Raw genomic sequence first — 24,892 nt, 5'->3', positions numbered from 1 at the left:
AAAGTCCATGTAGACATTTTGCTCGTCTGTTCTGCATGCAAATTAGAACACTACATAATTACTTACCAGTAATTTAAAAAAACCAACCCTCACATGCTAAATATCACTGCTATATTTAAACTAAAGATAAACATGCCAGTACATAATTAGCAAAATCCTAGTAACTGTTCCGATTTATCTTATTTCTTTTCTTTTTTAATCAAGCAAAGACGTCCAATTCATGACATTTTGTTCCTCCAATATTCCAACCCCTCACCTTTTGTATTTACACAAATCCATTCTCCAAGACTGAATAGTGATGATAAACAATAACAATAAGGAAAATGCATTTTTATGGCACCTTCATTCAGAGAATATCAAAAATGCTTTATAAATCACTAATAAATTTTCACTACTGCTGTGAGGAAGGTAAGTAAAATAAAGTAAAAAGTGCAGAATCCACACAGAAGCCATATAGAATCCATATAAAATTCTTAAAGGTGGATAAAAAAAAAACAGAACAGTTCTCCTATGGTGCACCAGATGAGGGAGCTATATACATATCTCCTTGGAACTGCTAATCTACTGAATGAAACACATTTCTATTGGTATGAACTCTCTGCAGGAACAACCAACATGTCATATTAATGCGAAAGCTCAATAACAGTTGCAGTTTGTTTTAATTTTTATAGGTTCACAATATTGACAATATATGCCCCGTGGTGCAGAGAGCGCCTCCTGTTTTGTACAATGATCAATAAAGAATAAAAATAAGATATTCTAAAATGAATCTTTTGCAAACTGAAACAAAGCTGCATATTGATTTTATCCAAAGTTAGTTCACACACAATGCAGTTTCTTTACTGAAAGAACAAACTGAATAAAAGAACGTTCTCGCTCTGTGATAAATGCAAAGTTTAAAAAGCAGTCGTGTTTAATTTTTGGAAAGCTAGGACGTTTACAGAAAGATATAATTATTAAACAGCTGCCAGCAACATCTGACATGATTGACAGATTATGATGGATAAAGATGAATTAATCAGTGGATTGGAAATTGGTGGTTGCCTAGGGACCAGTGATCATGACATGATTACATTCAATATGGGCAAACAGAGGACAGTCCCAAGCGGTAATATACATACCTTATGATTTAAAAGGGCTAATTTCACAATGCTGAAAAATATTATGAACAAAATTTATTGGGAAGAAAAATTTAGACAGAAAAATGTGAATGAAAATGGAGAATTCTTTCAGAAGAGTTTATTAGATGGCTAAAAAGCCATGATTCCACAATCTACGGAAAGGACTATTTTGGCTAAAAGTCCATCCTGGTTCAGTTGTGAAGTGAAGACAGAAATTAGAAATAAATGAGTAATATATATCAAATGGAAAAAACAGGGAAAACAGATACCAATTGATAGAATTTAGACTTTATGAAGTGTAGAATATTGATAAGAGAAGCACACATTAAATGGATTAAGAACTGGCTGACAGATCTCAAAAAATAGAAGGGTGGTGGAACAATTTGTACCGTGGGGGTGCTGAGAGCCACTGAACCAAACTGTAAACCTTGTACATAATGGAAGCCACTTCAAGCCAGGGGGTGCGGTAGCACCCTTCACACTCCTAGTTCTAGCACCTATGAAAAGTAGTTTTCAATGGGAAATCATCATCAAACGGGGGTGTTTCTAGTGGAGTTCCACAGGGAACAGCACCAGGCCTGACACTATTCAACACTTTCATCAGTGACCTGGAAGTAAATATAAAATCACTGTTGACAAAAATTTGCAGCTAACACATAGACTGGCCGAGGGGTAAATAATAACAAGGATAAAGCAGCCAAACAGAGTGATCTGGTTCACTTGGTAAGCTGGGCCCATTCAAGCAAAATGCATTTTAATGTAGCCAAATGCAAAGTTTTATATCTAGCAACAAAGAATGCAGATCATATTTACAGAATGGGGGACTGGATCCTTGAAAGCAGTGACTCGGAAAAAGATGTAGGGCTCATAGTGGACAAGCAACTGAACATGAGCTCCCATTGTGATGCTGTGGCATAAATGGTCAACACAGTCCTTGGACATACAAACAGGGGAGTAGTGAGTAGAAGGGAGGTGATTTACCTCTGTATACAGCATTGGTTAGACCAATACTGGAATACTGCATACAGTTCTAGTCCACATTTTAAAAAGGATGTTGAAAAATTGGAAAGAGTGCAAAAAAGAGCCCCAAGAATTATTTGAAGGCTGGAGAAAATGACTTATAGTGAGACTTAAAGAGCTTCCTCTGTTTAGCTTATCAAAAAGAAGATTGAGAGGTGGCTTGATTGCAGTGTGTAAGTACCTTCACGGGGAGAAAATACCAGGTACTAAAATGCTGTTTGATGTAGTGGAAAAAGGCATATGACGAACCAAATTAGAAACTAGGCACAACTTTTAACAGTGAGGGTAGTTAATCACTGGAACAAACTACCAAAGGAAGTGGCGGATTCTCCATTTCTTGATGTCTTCAAATAAAGGCTTTACATCTTTTTGGAAGATATGATTTAGCCAGACAACTAACTGGGCTCAGTGCAGGAGTAAGTGGGTGAAATGTAATGGTCTCTATATAGCAGAGGTCAGACTAGATGATCTAATGGTCACTTCTGGCCTTAGAATTTATGAATCTGCTATAATAAATGTACATTTATTCAAAGAATATGACAGTGTCAAATCAAAGGCTCTGCCAAGAAAATCCTCAAATTACAAAATACCAATTGCAAGATAAAATCTAACACTACTACTACTACTATTAATAAGTCTCATTCTGATGTTTGGAAAGTCAAAGGCATAAAATCCCTCCCAATATCAAGGTGAGAATATGTTTTAAAAATAGAGATTACATTTTTTCCATGATGAAAATAACCTTTTGCTCCCTTAGGCAGTTAGTTGCATTAATTACTACTCTCCCACCTCCCTTCTGCCAAGTCATGAAATGGCATGAGCTCGGAGCAGAGATGCTCACCTCATTCTTCTAACTGAAGGCAAGATGCAGAGCTATTACACAAAACTGAAAGGAAGGGGAGAGGAAAAAGTGGATGGTAGGGGTAAATGACATCCAGGATGAAAGGCTTGAGGAGAGAGCAGGGCAGGGAGGGCCCAGTTACAGATCTTAACCCACAATATACTCTTTGGTTCATACAACAGAAGGAATTAGAGTGCAACACTACGTCAAATTAAGCGAGCAGTGCCTAGAGACTATGATAATAGGCACATTACAAATGCCTATTTAGAAAAATTAAGTTGTCTTTAGGAAAAGGAACACCCTTTCAACTAATTTCTAACTTGATTTTTGTTTCTGAAAGTTAAAGGTGTAGTCTAGGCAGACCAAAAATGAAAACCTATGCATCTGGTGTCCCCTGAAGGCTTCATGTCATGGGAGGAAGTCACTGGGAAGGCAGAGAACTCTCTCAGAAAACATGTTTTCTTTTCAAAAGGGCAAAGATGGAGGGACACAGACTCCAACTTACTCCAAAACTGAAAGCTTCTCCATACCCTATCTCACTTCCTTTGCTTTTCATTTACATTTTAAGCAGGTGACTTATGGCAACATATGTAAGCATCCATGAGTTGAGAGGAAAATGTAAACAGAGTCCTCTGTCATGTTATTCTTCTGGAAACAGAAGCAGACATTAGGTCTACTACCCATTTCCAAAAATACCCTGAAATGCTAAAGACTCTATATCAATGATGTTAAAACCTGTCTGAGACACAAAACCATTCTCTTCCAAAACAAAAGAAACACTACCCCCTCGCCCCGTCTTTTGACCTTGAAATCTGCCCTGCTACAACAGAGCTGATTTTTCAATGGGACTTGTGCTCCCAATTCATTTAGACACTTTTGAAAATTCCACCCAAAATCTTGGGTTGGTCACCTAAATCCATCTTTAGGCACTTAAGTAGCTTAATTTTTTCCCCACAGATCTTAGCTATTGGTGGTATTCTCAATCAGGGGGAGGTGCTGGTGCTTAGCACCTCTGAAAATCAGGCCATGGATTTTCCAGTGCACATGTAAAAGTGCTGATGATGGCCTTTCAACACACACGCAGTATCTGAAGCACATGCCTAATTTACAAGCTATTTGACCTGTGCTCAAATCTTCTTTTGATATATCAGTATTGGATTATAAAGACTTCAATGAAAAGGAAACACCATACATATTTACATATATAATATACACATTTAGAGCAAACTTTAATCTTTTTTAAAATTAACGCCCCTCCCCCCATACTCTCTCAAAAGAAAATGTTTAAGGGGAAAAAAACATAATATAATAAAATATAGAGCGCTTGGAGGATTTTGGTTTCATTTTTTCCCCACAGCTACAGATAACTATTACATTGGAGAAACTGATAATTTTGCAAGTACTTAGAATACTTCTGAAACCACAATAATACTGTTTCATAACTGCATAAGTGATCAAATATTTTTGAATTCATGACTATTTGGGCTACAAATCCCCATTTCAATAATAATACACAACAGAAATGAGTTTATAACAAAAGGCTATAAATATAAAGGAAGTTTTTTAAAACGTTAAGTTGTCTTTTAATACGCTGATAAAAGGGAAATTCAACTGAACAACATAGATGCACAAATCATCAACTTTGACAAAATGTCACAATATAAAAGTTTAAGAGATACCATTTTTAAAAAAAATCAAATTTACTTTTTTAAACAATTCTACAATTTTCTATTCTCTGCTGCTACTTATGCTATTCAATGTATTTCCTTTATAAAATTCCCATAGCATTATATTGTCACTGGTAATTTAGTCTTTCTACGTTTGGCATAAGACAGAAAATTATAGTCATTTCAAGATGAAAGACCTCAGAAAACATATGTCTGCCAGAATAGAGACTTTACACCACTCTCAGAACTAAATGCCAGTTCATAACATTTACACAGAAGAAAGCCAAATGTATGCACAGTGCCCTTCACTTTTAAAATACTGAAAGGAAATGGCAGTAATTGAATTGGAAAAAATATGACCAACTCTGGAAAAAGTCTCTGCTTCAACTTCTGAAGCCGTAAAACCAGTTATCATTAAAGGACGTCCTGAACATGGATTAGATGTTCTAGAGCAAAACACAGCACACATCAGGAGATTTACTGTGGGAGGGAAAAACCCTTTTAAGCATGCCATTTGCAGTGAAAGTACAAAGAATCAAACCCTCATGCAACCTGCATTTAGTACCTGATTTTAAAATTATCTTTTGTTTTGAAGCATGCTGTAGCACAGCACAGAGGTTTGGAGGACCAAATCCACTCTTAAGAATCTGAGCAACTTTGTAGATTCCTTTGCGACAATCCAATATCAGTTTTTCACTTAAAGTAATCATTTTGCTTTTCACAAAACAAATTCCGTAACTTTTTTTTTTAAAAATCCCACTGTCTCCAAAATATCAAGACTCTCACAAGTTGTTATACACTACTACTGCCTTCTTTGCCAGCCATTAAGTCTGGGGAGTAGTACGTATCTCAGATAGTAGTAAGCCTTCTGATGACACATCATAAATGCTGAATTTTCCACTAGTTCTATTTTTACCTTGCCACAGTGATAACCAATCAGATGAAACAGAAGTCAGGATTCCCTCCAATCTGAGAGCTCTTCTCTCTCTCACCAATACAGGCTTGCCTGAACAGCTCTAAGGCAACAGCAATGGGTGGGAGACGATAGCATACCTTACATTTGAGCGCTGCCAACATAGCTACAAAGTGCAAGATGAAACCAGCACACAGCTGCACCTTTTGGAGGAGTTCTCAGTAAAAAGAGATATTTTAGAGTTAGTACCTGGCAAAGCCAAATGGAAATTTAAAGGTGGAATATTGGATCCACAAGTCTCTGAGCCAAATCTTTCATTATTGCTGGAAGAAGCATGAAAGTGGATAGAAAAAATTAAAGCCTGCCCTTTAAAATGTAATAAGATACACTATGGAAAAAAGGTTCATTTACAAGTCTTTTATAGAGGAGACCATACATAAACAATTGAATTTGGATCTGAACCAAAATGATTCCACGCAATTTTTTGAGATTTTTAGACATGGGTATGTGCAATTGTGAACACAAACTACACATGCAAATATCAGAATGGTGCATGCAAGTCTGGTATATGAAAGTATATAGGTCCTATTATGTTCATAGCTGGTTGTGTGAGCAAAGATGTCCATTTTGTCCACTCAACTGTATCATTCTCCATATGTCTATCTCACACACACACACACACACACACACACACACACACACCAGCTTTGAAAATCAAACTCTTCACATTTGAGCAAGAAAAAGTTTGCCTAGTTAGAAGGAGATCCTGATGAATACTAAAACTTAAATATATAACAGTAAACGGAGTTATCAAGCAAATTGGGTAATGCTTTCAACATGATTAGCTAGGCAAATGATTAGGAAACAGTGGATGTCAGGAGCCACTCAACACATTATTTTCAAACAATATCCTCAAATTAAATTGATGCCCTCAGTATAATTTATGACATTAGAAGAACCTCCAGATAATTTAGCACCTATACTAAGTATTTCAAGTATTGAAAATTGATGGGAAATAAATGATCTTTCTTAGCTGCTTCACATATAGTTAAATCCAGGAAATAAACAGATATGTACAATACCAGGTAGGGGGAAAAATGAAAAAAAAGTTTCATTTTACCATCCATATTCCCCAAGTAGCTTCTAAATTTAAATTTAGAATTCATAATGATTGAGTGCAAATGCTTGTGCAGTATATTATTTAAAAGTTAAATGAAGGTACAAAAGATGAGGCAATCTTTGCACACCTGACTGTCAAAGGCAGCAAAATAGACTGCTTGACAGTTTACAAAACAAACACCACAACCCAACCACAGACAAACAAAAACAAACAAACAACCCCACCACCACATTACTTTGATTGTGTGGACTTGTTTATCTCCATACTTGTACACAAATCCAGACTCCAAAATACAGAGAAGGTGGGATTCAAAAAGGCAGAAGCACTATACTCTCTCTACTGACACAAAGGTACAGTTCTACAAAGCCTGGTGTGGAAGCACAGAGTAACTCTTAGTCTTATCATGAAGGCTTCCCTTCTCACTAACCATCAGTTGGCAGTTGCCATTAAAGAGAGAGCCTGTATCCTAGTTGCTACCTTAATACTGGCTTTCACCAATTTTGGGCAAATACCCTTGGAGGCTTTAAAACTCTTCATTAGTGCAAATGACTGTTTATCAATACAAAATATGGAGGTTACTTACCTGTAACTGCGGGTTCTTCAAGGTGTGTGGTCCCTATCTGTATTACATATGTGGGTATATATGTCCACCATGCGCCTGAGTCTAGAAATTTTTAGTAAGCAGTGTCCATTGGTGTGCACATGCACAATAGATCTCATTGTGCTCTAAACCAACCGTATAAAGGGCAGGGCGGACAGACACCTCTCCAGTTCCTATTCTTACCATAAATATGGTCATGATCCACAGTAGAGGGGACAGAGGTTGGGTAGTTGAATACACATACGGACCATACATTTAGAAGACCCTCCAGTTACAGATAAGTACACTCAAAGAAGAAATGAAGCATGTTCCCTTATGTTCATTCAACATGTGGGAGATTAGTAAGCAGTAGTCAAACAGGAGGCAAGTGCAAGGATGCAGATAGTATAGCTATCCACATTACTGCTGTGTCCATAGCTGCATCTTTGGTAGAAGTCTGGACCAATGAGTAATGTCTCGTAAATATGTGTATGGAGCTCCAGGTCAAGGCCCTACATATATCTAGTGAAGGTATATCTCACAGAGATGCCACAGAGGCTGCTTAAACTCTGGTGGAATGGGCTCTCTTGGTAACAAAGGAGGATGCAGCTTGAAATCCACTTAGAGAGTCTCTGCACAGATAGAACTTGACCATTTGATTGCTCCATTATTGTGATAAAAAGTCTGGGTGTTTTTCTAATTGCTTTTGTTCTCTGTCGATAAAAGGTCAGTGCCCATCAGATGTCTAGAAAATGAAGCCTTCTCTCCTCATCAGAGGCAAGCGATTTTGGAAAAAATACCAGTAAGTGGATGGTTTAATTCGTGTGAAATTCCAAAATTACTTTAGAGATGAATTTCAGGTGGGGGCAAAGAGAGACCTTCTTTTTATGACAGATGGTATATGATGGATCTGCCATAAGTGCTCCCAACTTGCTCATGATCCTAGCTGATGTGATGGCAACTAGCAAGGCAACTTTTATTGAGAGATGGGCTAATGGTTCAAAAGGAGGTTTGGTGAGAACTGAAAGTACAAGGTTGATGTCCCACTGAGGTGCTGGCTTCGCCATTGGTGGAAAACTTCTAATAAGTCCCATCAGAAATCTAGTCATTGTGGGATGAGTAAGGATGGTATGGTCATTAGTTAGGGGAACTGTTGCAAGATGGACCTGCAGGGAACTGACGAGAGGCCTGATATCTTAGGGGTAAGTAGGTATTCTAGAACAATAGGGATCCTAGTGGATTCTGGAGATAGCTGGCATTCTTGTGACCAAGAGGAGAAGCACTTCCATGGGCCCAAACAGCATCTCCTGCTTTGGTTGGAGAACACCCACTGAACATGAGGGTTCTACATCTGATGCTTATCCAGATACCAGGCCCTGAGTTGTAGCTGTCCTTGGTTGGCATGCCTCACTGTACCATTGTGTTGTATCAGCAGATCCGGAAATGGTCAGATGGGTTCAAATCCTCAGGAGTTCTGAGATTCAGAACTTTGTCAGTCAGTTGGGCATCAGGATGTCCCAAGCCCTGTCATGGCAGATTTTTTGCAAGACTTGTGGTATTAGTGAGATTGGAGGGAAGGCATACCTGAGGTGGTCTGTCCAGGGTAGCAGCAAGGTATTGTACTTTGAGCCATGGCCCAGAGCTTCCCTGGAGCAGTATTGGGGTAGTTTCTTGTTTCCTTGTGAGGCAAAGAGATCCCAGGGTGGTGTTTCCCCACTGTTGAAGATTTGGTTCAGAACAGAATAATAAATTTCGCATTCATGGTCTGTGGACAAATGTCTGCTGAGACTGTCTGCTAGGGAGTTCTGTACCCCTCGTTGTTATACTGCTAAGAAGGTTATGTGGTTTCTGATACAATTTTTAACTGAGAGAATTAATCAATCATTGGAACAATTTAACCAAGGATTGTGGTAGATTCTCTATCACTGACAATTTTTAAATCAAGATTGGATGGTTTTCTAAAAGTTATGTTCTAGTAATTATTTTAGGGATGTTCTATGCCCTTTGTTATATGTGAGGTCAGACTACATGATCATAAGGGTCCCTTCTGGCCTTGGAACCTATGATCACAATTTAGCTTTGGGATTAGTAATGGTAAAGAGTTTAATGGTATTAGCTAAAGGAGCAAGCAAGCCAGGTTCTGTTAACCAAGGCTTTAACTGCATTATGTATATAAAGAAGAAAGTTATGGGTAAAGAAAGAGAGAGAGGTTAAGTAACAATGCACAGTCGGTCATAAATTAGTCAAGAACTATAATTGAGAGTAGAAAGTCAAGCTGTTGGGAGGGAAGAAGCAGGCTCTTTCTTAAGGCCCTCATTAACCAAGGAGGCTGGGTTGGCTATATGAAGAATGAAAGTGCCACTCAGCATGGGAGAGAGATCTGTTCAGGGCTCTGGAGACTATTAGGACAGAGCTATCCAGCACCTCATTAAGAAGATATTTTAAAAGTCAACATAGTTCCTGGGAAAAAGAGAGGGCTCAAACATCTCTAATCTTGACATGTGTGATTACTGGTGGCTTAATAGGCCTGTTTACTAAATTTGGCTTTTTATTTTTATCTGATGTTGTCAACCTGGCAGATGGTGCAGATTCAGGTCACCAGGAAAGCCTTGGCAGTAAGGGAGAAATGCAGAATGTCGCTGAGCTACATACAGAAGCAATTTGGCCTACCTGGGCTAAAAGCCTTTTGGACTAACAACCCCTTTTTGTCTGAGCAGAGAGAGGTTTGCAAGTCAAGATTTATTGGGCTGTGAACGATACCAAAGGCACGAACAATTCTGACAGGAAAAGGAGTGGGAGAAAGAACCACTGCCATTCACCTGGGGTGAAGCAAAGTACAACTGGGAAACTTGGGAGCAATGGAGTTGTGCCTAGAGCCACATCAGAAATTTCTTCACAATATGCTGCAAATGAGATTTTCTCCAAAGTTGTCCCCCTACTGCAACCAAAACAGTAGGCTCCATTTAGATGTTCCTTTTTAATGCTACTGTAGAATATTTTAGCCACAATCAGAGAGGGAGGATTTTTATTGGCAGGAGAATTTACCACAACAGCCTGTGTCAGTCCTCTCCTTCCCCAGTTGGCATGGAGAGAGCTGAATGACCCGGCAGTACCTTTCCTATGACATCTCTCTCAACAATGCCAATGACCTCTCATATCCTACAGAGCACTCTAAGTGCCTTTTTGTTTTTTAAGAAAAAAGTAAAACAAACAAAAAACCTCTTTCGGTCCTATACCAGTGCATAGAATAATGGTAAGAATGCTTTCAAGGAAAAAATAATGCTCTTTCCTAAGAGGGACTGTGAAGTCAAGGGGAGGGGCACCCTTATTAACTTGAACTTCTGAACTTCAATCAATCCATAATATTGCTCAGAATGCTTAGTGAACAAATGTAGAATCCCATAAATGAGGTAGGTACTTATGACAAAAATGTTCAAGGGAAGGTGTAAAAATATTTTTGTATAGTTGTGGAGAGAAAACAACACACAATATTTCATAGAATAAACCAACAACTGATTTTCAAGTGGGCAAATAAACGTACAATAAAACTACAATCCAATTGGACCATCCATCTGATCAACACAATATATAAAGGACATAGTGAAAACTGAATGTACCCTCTTTTTTACCCTGCCTACTCATTATAAAGGGAAATAAGTTTACTACAAGTCATACAGTCGCTTCTAGAAATTAATGCTATAAGTGAGCTGAGTCAAATACTTTGCCTGGATATTTTCAGGACATACCAGTATAGCTATACAAGCAAAGATCTGGTTAAGCAAGTGTCAAGCTTCATGTGATGGGGTGGAGGGGATGGGGTGAGATGAAGAGAGAAAAGCAGAAAACAATCCCTGCCCCAGTCAGCATGTACAACACTGAACGAGACTTGGGGCAATTTTGGGAGGGAAGCGGGTAGCAAGAGGTGGTTGCAGAAGTCAGGGGAGCATGCATGGACGAAAATTAGCTTGCTATAAAAACTAATGTAGTAGTCACTCCTAGATGATGGACAGGCTGCAGAACTAGACAGGCCAATGTTCTGATCTGGTATGGCAAGTCATATATATATTATATATATATATATATACACACACACACACACACACACACACACACACTTCTGCCCCACCAAAGGAGGGGGACTATTTATCTGTCTTCCCACAAACAAATTTTTGTCACAGACACAACAGAGCATGCTAGAGCTCCAGCATTAATAATGGAAAAATCCCTCCACAACAAACTTTAGAAAAAAAGCATCTGACTGGAAAAGCTTGGTGTGATGCGCAAACAAAATAAATCTTAGTGACACTGTGCCATTGGCTTAAAGCCAACTGGTGATATTTTGGGATACTATTTTTCTTCATTAAGATGTAATACTTAACTGCTGCAAGTTAGGTCCTGCACCTATTAATTTAATGTTTCATAAAGCCTTGTTTCTATCTTCTGTTGAAAAGGAAGTGATATTGTCTATGGTGGGGAGGAGTCGTGTACATAATGTTCTATCAGATTAGGCCTCAGTAACTTTATGAATTATGAGCTGTCATCCACTTTTTTCATCTGCTCTGCTATATAATATACTTCTTAGAAATAGGAGCTATAAATAATCCAACAGATGTTTTTTGTTGGCTTCAATTGGAGCATAGATAATTTAAAAAAAAGCAGCAGCCTGAAGTTAAGAGCACGTTGTAAAGATTGTATTCTGCTTCCCCCTATGGGTCAGTTTTTGCAGTACCCCTTAAAGGTCTAATTGCATTTACGTAAGCAGCGTTGTTTTAGCCGTGTAGATCTCTCTCACCAACAGAAGTTGGTCCAATAAAAGATACTGCCTCATCCACCTCATCTCTCTAATTTCATTTAGTTATTGAAATCACTGCATTATATTACTAATCAGCACTTTCTACAGAAATACATGCACATCATATAATTAAAGAAAAGAGATAAGAAGTTGCACTCTGGGGGGGGGGGGGGGGGAAAACCCACCACCCATGGAAGGCTAACAAGAAAGTTACCAGATCTATACAACATATATTCCGTCACAAAGCTACATGCCTTGTTTGTATGAATTTTAATCTGTTGTAAAAAGATTCAAAATGAGCGGAGGAGGTAGAAAGAAAAGAAATAGTTGTCAAGCAAAAGGTGTGACAAGTAGAAACACTAAAATAAAAAGTAATTCCTGCTTTTACCTCATTCTGGTTTTCAAGCTACCTGTCTGCTCCAAGGATGGGAATGCACCCAGCAGGAAGAGCTGGGAAGAACAGGCGCACCCTCTAACAGGACATTTTCAACCCTGCAATGGGAGCAGAATTGGGCTACAGATTTGTACTACTGCCTGTCTGGATCAAAGGTGGGTCTCATTCTTTTATTCCCAATTGTTAATAGTATGTATGTATAAAACTGGTAGTTCAGTAGTTCCCACGCTTTTCTAACCGATACGCCAGTATGAGCCAATACATATTTCCATCTAGGTTTGTATACCATGCCCCTCACCCTAAATATCTGAGTGACTACAGGAGCACAGTATATACCAAGGCTTCCTCAAGTCAATCATTTATTTAAATGACTAATCGGGAAAACTGCTCTCTGAGCTGAAGCAGCCTACATGATCATCAGGGTGAAAATTTATGACATATTTGGTGGAGGAATGTTTCCTGACCACCCCGCTCCTTTGCTTTTGTTATTTTATTTTGTACACAGAAGCTGCACTCTTCATTTCCTGTTGTCATGCGCATGTTCTGAGGCACACTCTCCCCTTCGCTTTCTTGTTCAGGACGGCAGCCCCAGAATTACAGCAGTGCCGTGCTCCTAAGTGTAAATCCTATCCAACTTCCTTCACAGCAAACGCTGTGGTTAAGAACTTTGCTGCCACAGAGTGGCTATAACAATGTTCCAGCTTGTGGCAGTGGTTTTATAGCTAAAAGAAGGGGGTGGGGGGCTGAGAGAAGGTGCTCCACTGAATATTAGAGTGTATCCTGGATAGGCTGTGAGCGCTACCAGTGTGTTGTATTGAGGACAACGTCTGGTGACCTACCAGATCCTTGCATAACTTTATATTGCAGAAATCCCTAGTCAAAGCACCATTGTAGAAGGCACAGTCCAAACACAGTCCCTGCCCCAATGACCTTTCAGTTAAGCATGTGACTTGTCAGAATGTTAACGTTCCTTAAATTTAAAACCATGCAGTTATTTCTAACACTATTTCTGCATTCCATAGTCCCATTTAAAAATACACTATCCAACTTCAATAAGAACACACTTCATTTTAAACATACCAGATGTAGGGAGAGAATATTATTTTAGCCATTTACACAGGATTTCACTTACTGTGCACATATTGAGGGGAGTGTTAGGAGGAGCAGGGCTCCCTCTGGCTGATTTGTGGTAGACTACAAGGGATACAATAAATACAAATTACTCACACACAAAAAAATACCCTACTATAAAAGAATATTAAGGTTGCCAAACCAAGCACTCAGAAATGAGGAAGTGACAGAATTAAGGTTGCCTGTGAAATCTTAATTTGCCTGCCTTGTGCATATGCATTATGATAAGTCTTTAATTACATGGACTATTTTTCCCCCACGGGATCCCTGACTCCTTCAGTGCACAGAAAGGAGAGTGCTCTAGGGATTACTTGGGGTTAAGAAGCAGAAGAGGCTGTTTTCTTGGGTTCCATTCAGGTTCTGGAACAGGAGTATCCTCTAGTGGGCACAGACCGTTCTGCCCCTGTTCCCCTTCAAGCTTGTCCCTATGCTAGTCCTGACTTTCCTCCACCCAGCTCTTCACCCTGGAGGTGTTGGGAGAATTTTGTCATACAACTTGTGTTTTGGATCCATATTCTTAGCCATATCCTGGCGAGTGAGGAAGCACTGGGTCACTTGTTTGCAGAGACTGCTAATGCCTTTCTAAGAGAGGGCAGGCTGCCTACTTTTCAGAAGGAAGCAATAGTGGAGCCTTTGTTCAAGAAAGCATTTCTTGGAGTTGACAAACTTGCTAATTACTGACCAGTATCACACCTTCCCTGCTTGGGTAAGATTGTGGAGAAAGTGATAGGTCAACTTTCACATAACTAGAGACCTTCAGTCTCCTTGGCCCTTCTCAGTCTGGGTATAGACCTGGCTATGGCATAGAAACCACATTGGTTGACAATCTCCTCCTGGCAATGGACGAAGACTGGGTGTCCAGGCTGGTATTATTAGATCTATTAGCAAACTTCAATACCACTGATCACAAGACATTGCTGACTCACCTGTAGACCCTCACAGGAGTGAACGGGGCTGCTCTGCAGGCTGTCCTCAGCAAGATAACCACCTTATCTTTACCCTCTGAAAATGACAATGCCCCAGCAAAGAGGATGACCACCATCTCCTATTGTTTCCAGTGGGGCTGAAGTCAGGCTGCCATTAGGGACAACGGTGGCCCCTAAGTCACAAACTGTGAACAAGGGGTTCTAAATTTGTGCATGTGCACATTTTGTCCCTGAGATGATCACACAGACAAGTTTGGGGTACCATCATTCTCAAAATGTGCAGAAAACCCAAAAGCAGACCCCCCCCCCCCAAAATATTTTAAAGCTAATTTCGGGGGGGGGTCTGACTCATGATTTTTCAATGTTTGGAGCTGGTATTGCTGATAATCTAATAAATATTTTGCATATTTAACTTCTTAGGCTATGCTAACACTACAACTTAGGGGTGTGAATCCCAGCTCACGTAGACATACTTGTGCTAGCTCTCATTTGAGTTTGCGCACTAAAAATAGTAGTGCAGCCACAGTAGCACAGGCGGTGGCACGAGGGGCTAGCTGACCCCAGTACAAACCCACCCGGACCCCCGAGGGCACATACTGGTGCAGCTGGCCTGGGCCATCCCTGCCGCTGCCTGTGCTATCGTGGCTACTACCTATTTTTAGCATGCTAGCTCAGAGGAGAGCTACCATGAGTGTGTCTACACAAGCTGGGAATCACAGCCCTAGCTCATAGTGTAGCCATAGTTTTTGATTAACAATTTAAGGCCCCAATTCAGCAAAGCACCTATCATATGCAAAGAGTTTAATCACATGCTTAACTTAAACACATCTGAATTCCTAGTCACCTAAGTGGGACTTAAGTTCATGCTGAAGTGCTTTGCTGAATCAGACACAAGGTCATAGTAAATGTCTCTTAGGCCATGATGTGCCGCTGAAGGGCAAACAGGCTCACAAGGGCTGGAGAGAAAGGGTTCAAATCTCAGAGAACCTTAACAAAATTAAACTAGAGAAAATAAAAATAATTTTATATAGTAGAGAAACAGGAGCCACAGCTTCTTTCCTACTGTTTCTTTATTTGCTACTATGTACCATTTTTCATAGTAGAAGTATAGATCACAAACAAATTCCTCCATAATTATTTTTGCTGGGGGGAAAATTTTAAAATGGACTACTACTTTAACAACACAAACCTCAATTTATCTCACACTCACCGCAGGATTTGTCTTACTACGAGTGTTGTGAATATGCTATTTTGGTTTGTTTCTGTATTGTATCAAACTGAATAGGCACCAACTAATATTGCTGGCGAGCTAATCATTAGTTACTAGGTCCTCATCAGAGTCACTGAGTTTAAGGCCAGGAAGGACCACCAGCTTGTGCTAGTACTCTGCTCTAGAGACATCTTTTAAAGGATTCTGTTTATTCAATAATTTGAGTGAAAATATGCAACTTTGAGGTAATAAGATGTTTTGTGCAGAAAAAATGAAATTCTGTTTTATCAAGTGACTGTGCATGAATGTGGAAGTGAAGGAAAAATCAAGTCACTCTCACAGTATCCAGCCAGGCGATTTAGAGAAGTAGAACAAAATCTTCGCCTTTGCAATAGAAAAATACTGTGTGCAATTGCGTTTGAGAAGTTAAATTGTTTAGATTTGGAAGATTTACATAAAAATCCTGGCAGAAGCTGACGACAGACAAAAGCCAAAACAACTACTTCATCTTGGGAATGATGGAAAGCATTTATAAGTATCCTTCCAGAGAAATGAGAAAGTTAAAAATAATGAGTGTACAGCAGTCACCCATCAAAAAAATCCCAGCATTAGGATGGCTTTTTTCATTCTGCAAGTCAACATGTTTCAACTCAGGTCTCTTTCTCTACCTTACCCTGAAAGAAAAGGGGAAATGCATCTCTTATTCTAAGAATTTGAAAGAGCAGAGCAATGCTAGAAGTATGATGGCAAATCAGTTAAATGTGAAATAAATTTTTATTAATTTCATGCTGTGGTGAGTTCACCACAAACTAAATATGGGCTAATTGTACCTTAGAGCCATTAAACTACAGCCTGACCTCACATGAATATATTACTGGTAAGGAACAATAAAAGTCAGTATCAGGAGACTTCCAAAACTCAGATTGCCTCTTAATTCACAAACTGGTCCTGTAGAACAACAATGGCAAATCTAATAAATGATAATCATATTTTATTTAAGATACAGAAGATGATGATTCTTAGTCTGGATATAAGAAGATCCTTGACCCCTGCCACCCAGCCACCTAGATTCCTTTATGCACCAGTATCAGGGTATGTCTACGCTGGAATTAAGAACCTGTGGCTGGCCTGTACCAGCTGACTCAGGCTTGCGGGGCTTGGGCTAAGGGGCTGTTTAATTGACATGTAGGCTCAGGCTGCAACTTGTTAGGGTCGTAGAGCTCAGAGCTAGAATGTCTACACTATAATTAAACAGCCCCTTAGACTGAGCCAGAATCAGCTGGCACAGGCCAGCCATGGGTTTTTAATTACAGTGTAGACATGTGTTTGATTTCTCATTTTAATGTGCTTCACATTCCTCACATACCATACAGGGTGCTGTCCAAATGTCCTTCTGAAGAATATGAAGTACTGGCATGTATTGCACAGGAGTTCAAAGTAATCTACTCTAGCGCCTTCATAATCCATTGTAAATTTGTTCAAACTTTACTGTCTAAATGACTGCTAGGAGCTTGACTTATTTTATTCAGGCTTATTTGCTAAGTTAGCAATTGGACTAATTCAAAGCAGTAAGTCTCTGAATTGTACTGTCCCTTTAATCTAAACTGGGACAACAACTTGTCTTTCTCTATATATTGCGGAGTAGTGCTCAGTTTAGACACAGACAACACAAAGTTTATTTTTGGTAAGAGAGAAAAGATGGAGAACTGGAAAGAATAGCTAGGTTGGAGCTACTGAAAAGCTGGAAGTTACACTAATATCTGCTAAAGTATGAATGTCTGTGCCCATGGGTGAAATCCTGACCCTACTGAATTTTCCAATTGATTTTAATGGGGCCAGGATTTCACCCTGTATATTTTGGTGCTGTTAAGTTGAAGTGACCATGGGAATAACATGAAGATGCTTTCTCTTTAAGGAAATCCAAATTTTAAACAACTGAGCTTCTGGTAAAAGGCTTGACTTCCACTCCATGCAACCCTGATGGGCTCAATGGGCTTGCCTAGGATATAAATTAAGATAGAATTTGGCCCTCTATAAGTAATGTAATATTTTTAAAGGTCAGATTATAGATCAAACATAAACATGTTAAACAAAAGCAGCAAGTTCAATTGGGGGGACAGAATATTTCATTTTCATTTCAACCACTTTAGTTACTTCATGTGATAAGATCACATGAAGGACCCTGGCAGTGCTGAACTGGAGTGCTTGAGGGTGGTTGTGCTTAAAAAACAAAAACAAAACAAAAAAAACACCACCACCTGTATTTGATTAGGAACTGAAGAGGTGTTCCCTGCTAAGTTGGTTTCAAGTGTTTGAATCAGCCTCGTTGCTACAGGGAGGAGGTAAGGGGCACTGCTTCTCACTGCTACTCCTGCATTGCCAGGGCAGGTGTTACTGGGATAGGGGAGCACTCTGAGCATCTGCTGTCCTTTCCCTGCTGCAGCTGATCAGCAGCTCCTCTGCTAGCCACCTGCCATATTGCAGGGGAGGGCAGAGGGAGTAGCTGTGGTGGCTCCGGTGCTTCCCTACCAGATTTAGAGAACCTCAGAGGAGCAGGATAGGAGCTTGAGTCAACTGGCTCCATCTGAGCCTATGGGAGCACTAAGCGTACAACTCAGTGTGCCAAAAAATACAAATCTGCCATACATTTGTTTAAAGTGTTGCAAGCATAAGGCAGATTCCTTCCCCATCTCCACAGATCACGCTGGAAAGTCTGACAGCTGTCTCCCCCCTTATGTTATCCACTATCTTGACCAGCCCACTCACCTCTTCAAAACACAATTAAAAATACTCTATAATTAATAAATAGAGGAAGGGCAAAATATTCTAGCTGCTTCTTCAAATATATGATTAATGACTAGTAAAATATCCACAGTTGCACAAGCTATGATAAAAATGTACACGAAAAGGTCTTCCAGCTATGACTCAACAAGACGCAGCTATAAAACGGGTGGAGGTTTGCTGAGTTGAGAGGCTTCTGGCTGGAGAGAGCTTGCCTTCTTCCATGCTGGCTAGTGAGGATTTGGCTCTGGCTGCTCTTATGTGAAGAGGCCAGACACTTTCTACTTGTTTTTTTGCTACCCTGTGAAAAACGGAACTTTGTTTTTGCTTTTGTGCCCAAGAGGAAATCCCTTGGCTTTCTTCTTGCCAAAAGACAGAACCAAAGTTGACTTTCTTTGACCCTGCTAAAAGGGGACCTCCCCCCTTTTATTTTCCCTACTTACAAGGAGGAATAAAGGGAGCTGCTTATTTGGACCCTGCTGAGGCAGGAACAGAACTTCCTTCCTGCTTGCCAAAATTAATTCATTGCAAAAAACTGTTCCCTGCCCAAAGAAGAGGAAGAACCTGTCTTTTAAGTAGACTTCATTTTTCTTTAATGGGCTAATGATCCCTTATTCCTGAGGATATTGCAGATGTCCCCATGCAGCTCCAGAACACTCTGTAATCTTTGTATCCATATCCATTTAGTTTTACCTTATTGAACGTGAACATGCAGCTGGAACTAACTTGTACCCTTTCATTTTTAGAAGTTTCTATAAAGTGGTATGAAGTTGAGCTACTTTAAAAACTGTTGATACTGCAGATGCTTATATAAACTACCTTATCCACATATCACCACCACCAGAATTGTGGTTCTTTCAGGATTCAGTCATTTTTTGTAACATAGTACAAAAATGGGTTTTTTGTTGTTGTAGTATTTCATACTAAATTATTGACTATCTCAATGAAGAGACACTAAACGGAACTCACTTAAGACTACAGCCTTGTTTTAAACAGAAACACTGGATTTCTTAAACCAAGAATTAGATTGTTTCTCAGAGGAGTCATCCAGTTCTTTTACTTCTTTTCCTCACACTTTAGTCAGCTTTGCACTTCATCTCCACCAATGCTTAAATCAGAGGACACTTGGGAGACAAAGCCTAAGGCAGGTATGCAGGACTGTTTGTTAAGGTTGCAGGTTTATATAACATCACACCCTAGGGTTTGTACTTGGTCCAATGCACAGAAGTGGGTAAATGATGGCTGTGTTGGTGACATCCAGTTAAGAGAAAATAGTGAAAGGGAATATAATGCTTCTTACCTATGCTGCCTGAAGTTGCTGTGCAAAGTTTTCCAGCAATAGACCAGAATGAGAAAATGTGGTAAAAGGTGGAGATGTAAAAATTCAACCTGTTTGGCTTCTGTCTCCAAGTCAGCTTTAAAGGGGACCAATCCTGTTCTAAACTGGTGTGACTGAATAGGGACCAACTTACCTGTATAAATTTAAGACATATTGGGAGTTGATATCATCACTTCTTACAAACCAGTAAAATAGAATCAGAACAAAAACTTAAGGGACTGTTCCAAAGTCCATTTAAGTCAATGACAGCCTTTCCACTGACTGCAGTGGGTCTGGATCAGGCCCAAAGTGAGTTTCCTACTCTTATTTGAGAGAGGACAACACAGCCTTCTTTGCAGCCTCAAACGAGAAGTTAAATCACACTAACAGTTAGTAGAATAGAGAGTTCTAGTTTTTCCAGTATATTAACTTGATCTTGAAATAAGAAAGTTTCATCATTTACTGCTGAACTGCTATCATCTTGAACACAGTAGAACAGACTGAAACCACATTTAATTATACTTTTTCCTGTTCACTTTATAGCTTCCCCATGCTTTAAACACACTACATACTCTCCCTCCTTCCTTGGCATTTGGTCCATTTATTTTTCTTTTGGCATTCTGTAATCTTGCCAGCAGACAAGCTTTGCTTTTAATAAGTAGATCTGCCAATTTAAACACCAGTCTCCTACAGCAATCAAATAATGAAACACACATGTATGTACTCGCACGTAATCTGTCAGATGCCTTTACAGCCTAACACAACGATTCCTGTAATTTGGGTTTCTCATAAGGACGTATATTCATACACCCTTGGTTTTCAAAAGTGGAAATATTGTGGTTCTTCGTAAGTCCTGTGCCCGCACCGCCCCTCCCCACAGACATTTTCATTTGCACGCACTCTTTCTTTACATGCCAAAGATCCAGCAAAACATGAGACGTCAAAGGAATGACAACTAGGAGGATTGTGCAAACAATCTCAGAAAGAGAACATGCACACAGTACTTCCCTGCACCTTGTGCTTGCAGGGATCGGGTGTCACCAGCCCCACTCACTCAACTGCCAGGAGTGTGGGAGCCATCCCCAGGCAGGAACTGTTCAGCAGCAGGGTGACCTCCCCCGCAGCCAGAGACTTGTCCTCCCCCTTTCAATTCTGGCAGGGAGGTGGGGGAGGGGGTGTCTCTGCTCTGCCGGGCCAGCCTGACTGAAGCCTCCCCACACCCGAACGGGTGTCACCTGTCCTTTGGCTGTGAGGGAGCCCTCTGCAGCTCTGCTGTCGCAGCTCTGCTGTCACAGCCCTGCTCCCACACTCCTGCTACACTGGGGCTGCAGAACAGGGCTTGGTGCACAGCCACACTGCTGGCATAAAGTGCAGGGACAGTTGTATTCCTAGTGGGCAGAGCAGAGACCCCTAGCACTCCCATGTAGTGAGTGAGAGAGGGTCTGTGACAGCAGGGTTGCAAAGAGCTCACTGCACCTACACCACAGGCAGTGGGGTGGCCTCCCCCATGGCCAGGGGCTTGTTCTCCTCCTCCTTGCAGTCCTGGCCAGGGGTCTTTGCTCTGCCCTGCAACAACCACAGCCTCCCTCCCACCACCCCACACCTTGCGTCCGCAGGGATTGGGTGTCTCTGACCCTGAAGCAGTTCATGGAGCCCTCTGCAGCTCCACTCTGACAGACCTGCTCTCTCACTCCTGTGACAGCAGGGCTGCAGAAGGCTCCCTGCACTACCATAGGGGTGGTGACACCCAGTCTCTGCAGGCACAACAACTGTTACCAACTAATATTTTTTCCCCATTGATTTTAGTGTCAGCTGAAATCGACGTTTACCAACAGCTATCAACTAATACCGAATCCTACCAAGCCCAATTGCAATGCATACACTCAACAGGGCTAAATTAAGATTGCAGGCAACCTTAGTTCTGGCATTTCTTGACTTTTCAACCTTAATGTTCTTTTAAACGTAGTTGTCTGTGTGTAATACGTTCTATGTACAGTACGCGCCTACATCAAAATTGTAAAACTCCATGTTTACTCTAGTACAGTAATGTTATTGCTACAGAGTATTAAATTTAAACTGTGGCCATTTCATTTCCTCACTTACGAGAAACCATAGTTACTGCCATACTAGTTACTCAATTGCAACCTAAGAAACCAAGTGTGCTTGCCAGATTATCTAGTTTTATGGATCTCTCTTATTTACATTAGTTAGTGAAGATATTGGAATACAAAGAGACAGCAATTTGGCTAAACCGAATCTACTTATAAAGTGCCATGTTTTAAGCACCAGCTGCAATTAAGTTAAGTTTGTGGACCATAATTGGTGGCAATAGTACCATGACGCCAGTAAATCTTTATTTGTACAGGAGATATGCATGGTGAAAAAGTTAAACCAACTTCATTAAATGTGTACCAGCAAGAGGGGACAGAGGTGACTACGGGTATGTGTACACTGCAAATAAAAACCTATGCCAGCTGACTTGGGCTCACAGGGCATGGGCTAAGGGCTGTTTCACTGCAGTGTAGACATTCAGGCTTGGCCTGGAGTCCGGGCTCCAGGACCCTGCAAAGGTGGGAGGGACCAGAGCTCAGGCTGAGGTCCAAGTCCAAACATCTACACCACAATTAAATAGCCTCTTAGTCTGAGCCCAAATCAGCTGACACAGGTCAGGCACGGGTGTCTAATTGCAATGTACACATACCCTGAGAGAGAGACTACCTCAACCAGAAGTTATGGGCTTGATACAGGAATTATTGGGTGAAATTCTGTGCCCTCTGCTATGATCATAATGGTTTTAAAGTCTCAGAAAGGACAAAGAATAATAGTTTTCCTTTAAATTATTGTATATAGTGTATTATTCACTAATTTGGTGTACTGTAAATATGGTGGCGCTACACCACAGAGCTGGCATAATTATGTCTTTGGTGGTCCAAATCCCATAGTACTTCTCAGGCAAAATGTCCATTGACCAAATTAAAGGACTGCAGGATGTGTCCCAGTGCTGCTAATCCTGGACTATAAATTGGGTGCTAGTCCCAATGAAATGAAAGGAGGTTTTGCCGCTGATCTAGGCGGGAGTAGGATCAGGGCCTGCTCTATCTTATATTACTATTCCTTTAAACAAGCAAAGGACCCCACCCCAACTCATGTGCAACATTTACAAGCACTCTAGTACTAAAAAGAACTTCTCATTGCATCTGATAGGCTTTTGAATAAAATATTTTATTTCTTCATTTAGAAGAGAACTGCTCACATCTTTTTAACAAGCACATGTATGTTCCATCTGAACGTTTTGACATACTTTGTTTACCACTGTGTTTGACTGACTGGATATTTAGAACAGTAAGATAAGAATCTTCTTTGCTTTCCATTATTTGGTTGGTGCGCCCTTACCGTGTCATAATAAAACCCTAGATATTTGTCTTGGAGGAAACATCTGGAGAAAAACCATACCAGCCTATAACTGTCTTCCCCTTTTCACTAAGCTATAAAAGCTAGTCAAAGTTTCTTATCTTCAGTCATCATCGAGATACCAATTTGTTTTTCACTGTGAGATTTAACATGAGTTTGAAAAACACATCTGGTATTTGCAGATCTGATTGTTAAACTAGCATAGTCCAGGACAATAATTAATATTCTATACAACAGATGGGTGCAAAATGTTCCTGTAGCTCTGCAGAGCAACAGAATTCTACAGTCAGCCAATAACCAGCTCAAAAGAAGCCGGGGATCTTAAAACGTTCTGTGGTAAATGCTATTAACCCAGTGATTTACTATACCAAAAAGAAAGTATCCTGCTAAGAATAAGATTAGGAAAATGTAGCAGTTTAAATTTGGGACTGCAAATTACACAGATTAAACAACAACGGGGTTAGTAGATGTCAGCCCTAAATTTGAACCCAAGAGGAAGTTAGAAACACATAAAAGCAGTAGGGAATGCAGGCTAATCCTTCAACTAATGGTAATAAATTACAAATACAGCAGAGCAAAAAGAATTCAACACAACTCCCAGTGCCCTCGAGGACCCCTTACTAAATGAACAGAGGTCCTTTATTTCCAGATATTTGATACAAAGCAAGCTTTTGCTACTTACCATTGTGTAACTGAATATGTATTCCTCAACACTTTCTCTTGCTAACAGGCCAGAAAGTGAAGACCACAAAGAGAATTTAAGTTTCAGAACAGGCTTATACTGGAAAAAAACCCTCGCTAAGGCTTGCTTTTCATAAGAAAATTGCTTATGTAGGCTAATGAGTAACTATGTTATTCTGGCTTTAGAACAATTGACTAGATTTGGATGGCAGGAACATAGTTTAAATTAAATTCAAACCATTGTACAGAATCCACTCCAAACTACTCAAAATAACTTGCCTCAAAAATGTCAAGAGATGACATTTTCTGAAGTTTCTCTCCAGGGAAAAAGTACACTGCAAACAAGTAAAATAAACATGAAGTGAAAAAGGAATGGCCAGACCTTGCCTGTACTGCTGTGAGAGGCACAACGGGGCTGAAAAGCAACCACATCTGGCTAGCTAAGAATTCCCCCAGTGTGGTGGAGCTCTCAATTGCTGCAAAGTCAACACAGCTGACCCTTGCATCACCCCCTATATCTGGCTTGCATATGGGGCTGGTTGGGGCAGGGAGAGGACATGGCTGCAACACAGTGCACTCTGCCCCTCCCCAGACAGTTTACAGTACCTGGGAGACCTCCAACCCACATCAGCTGGCACTGAAGCCTGGAGGGCCAGCACCAACCAGTTCAGAGAATCAGGGAGCAATAATGCACTCCCCGACAACCCTTCCCAAGCTGGAGGCAATCTGGGCCTAACTCTTTAAATAATGTAGACATTTTTACTCCTCCATCTAACACCATCAGGTAGCAACAGAAACCAAAACCTAGCAATGGAGCATTGGGATGCACTATTGACAGTGCAGTACGCAATATGAAGGTGGAAAAGTCTGCAAGAATCTTTCACCTTAGATTCTTATTTCAGAGTTTTTAAGGTTTTTGGGGTATTGTCATGTGATGCAACCTTAACTGTCACTATATGTAGTTTTTCTTTTGTTAATTTACTAGT

General features: G+C 40.3%; 1 protein-coding gene across 2 annotated transcripts in view; it reads right to left on the bottom strand.

Annotated features, from left to right (window-relative positions):
• Nucleotides 1-24,892, bottom strand: part of PIK3R1 (phosphoinositide-3-kinase regulatory subunit 1) — a 67,071-nt gene that overhangs the window by 27,385 nt on the left and 14,794 nt on the right. The window contains exon 1 of one of the 2 annotated variants that reach the window (XM_024209378.2): nt 5,215-5,415. The exons of the other annotated variant lie outside the window; for it this stretch is intronic. Within the exon in view, the coding sequence (XP_024065146.1) occupies nt 5,215-5,359 (145 nt within the window). The 5' untranslated portion in view covers nt 5,360-5,415. Of the gene's footprint in view, nt 1-5,214; nt 5,416-24,892 lie in introns of those variants that run through there. 2 annotated transcript variants of the gene reach the window in all.

This window comes from Terrapene carolina, unplaced genomic scaffold (assembly GCF_002925995.2).
Source record: "Terrapene carolina triunguis isolate 2854851 unplaced genomic scaffold, T_m_triunguis-2.0 Scaffold69, whole genome shotgun sequence".
Taxonomy (NCBI): Eukaryota; Metazoa; Chordata; order Testudines; family Emydidae; genus Terrapene; species Terrapene triunguis.
Note: the sequence above shows the minus strand (reverse complement) of the source record. Positions and strands in the feature narration are given on the sequence as shown.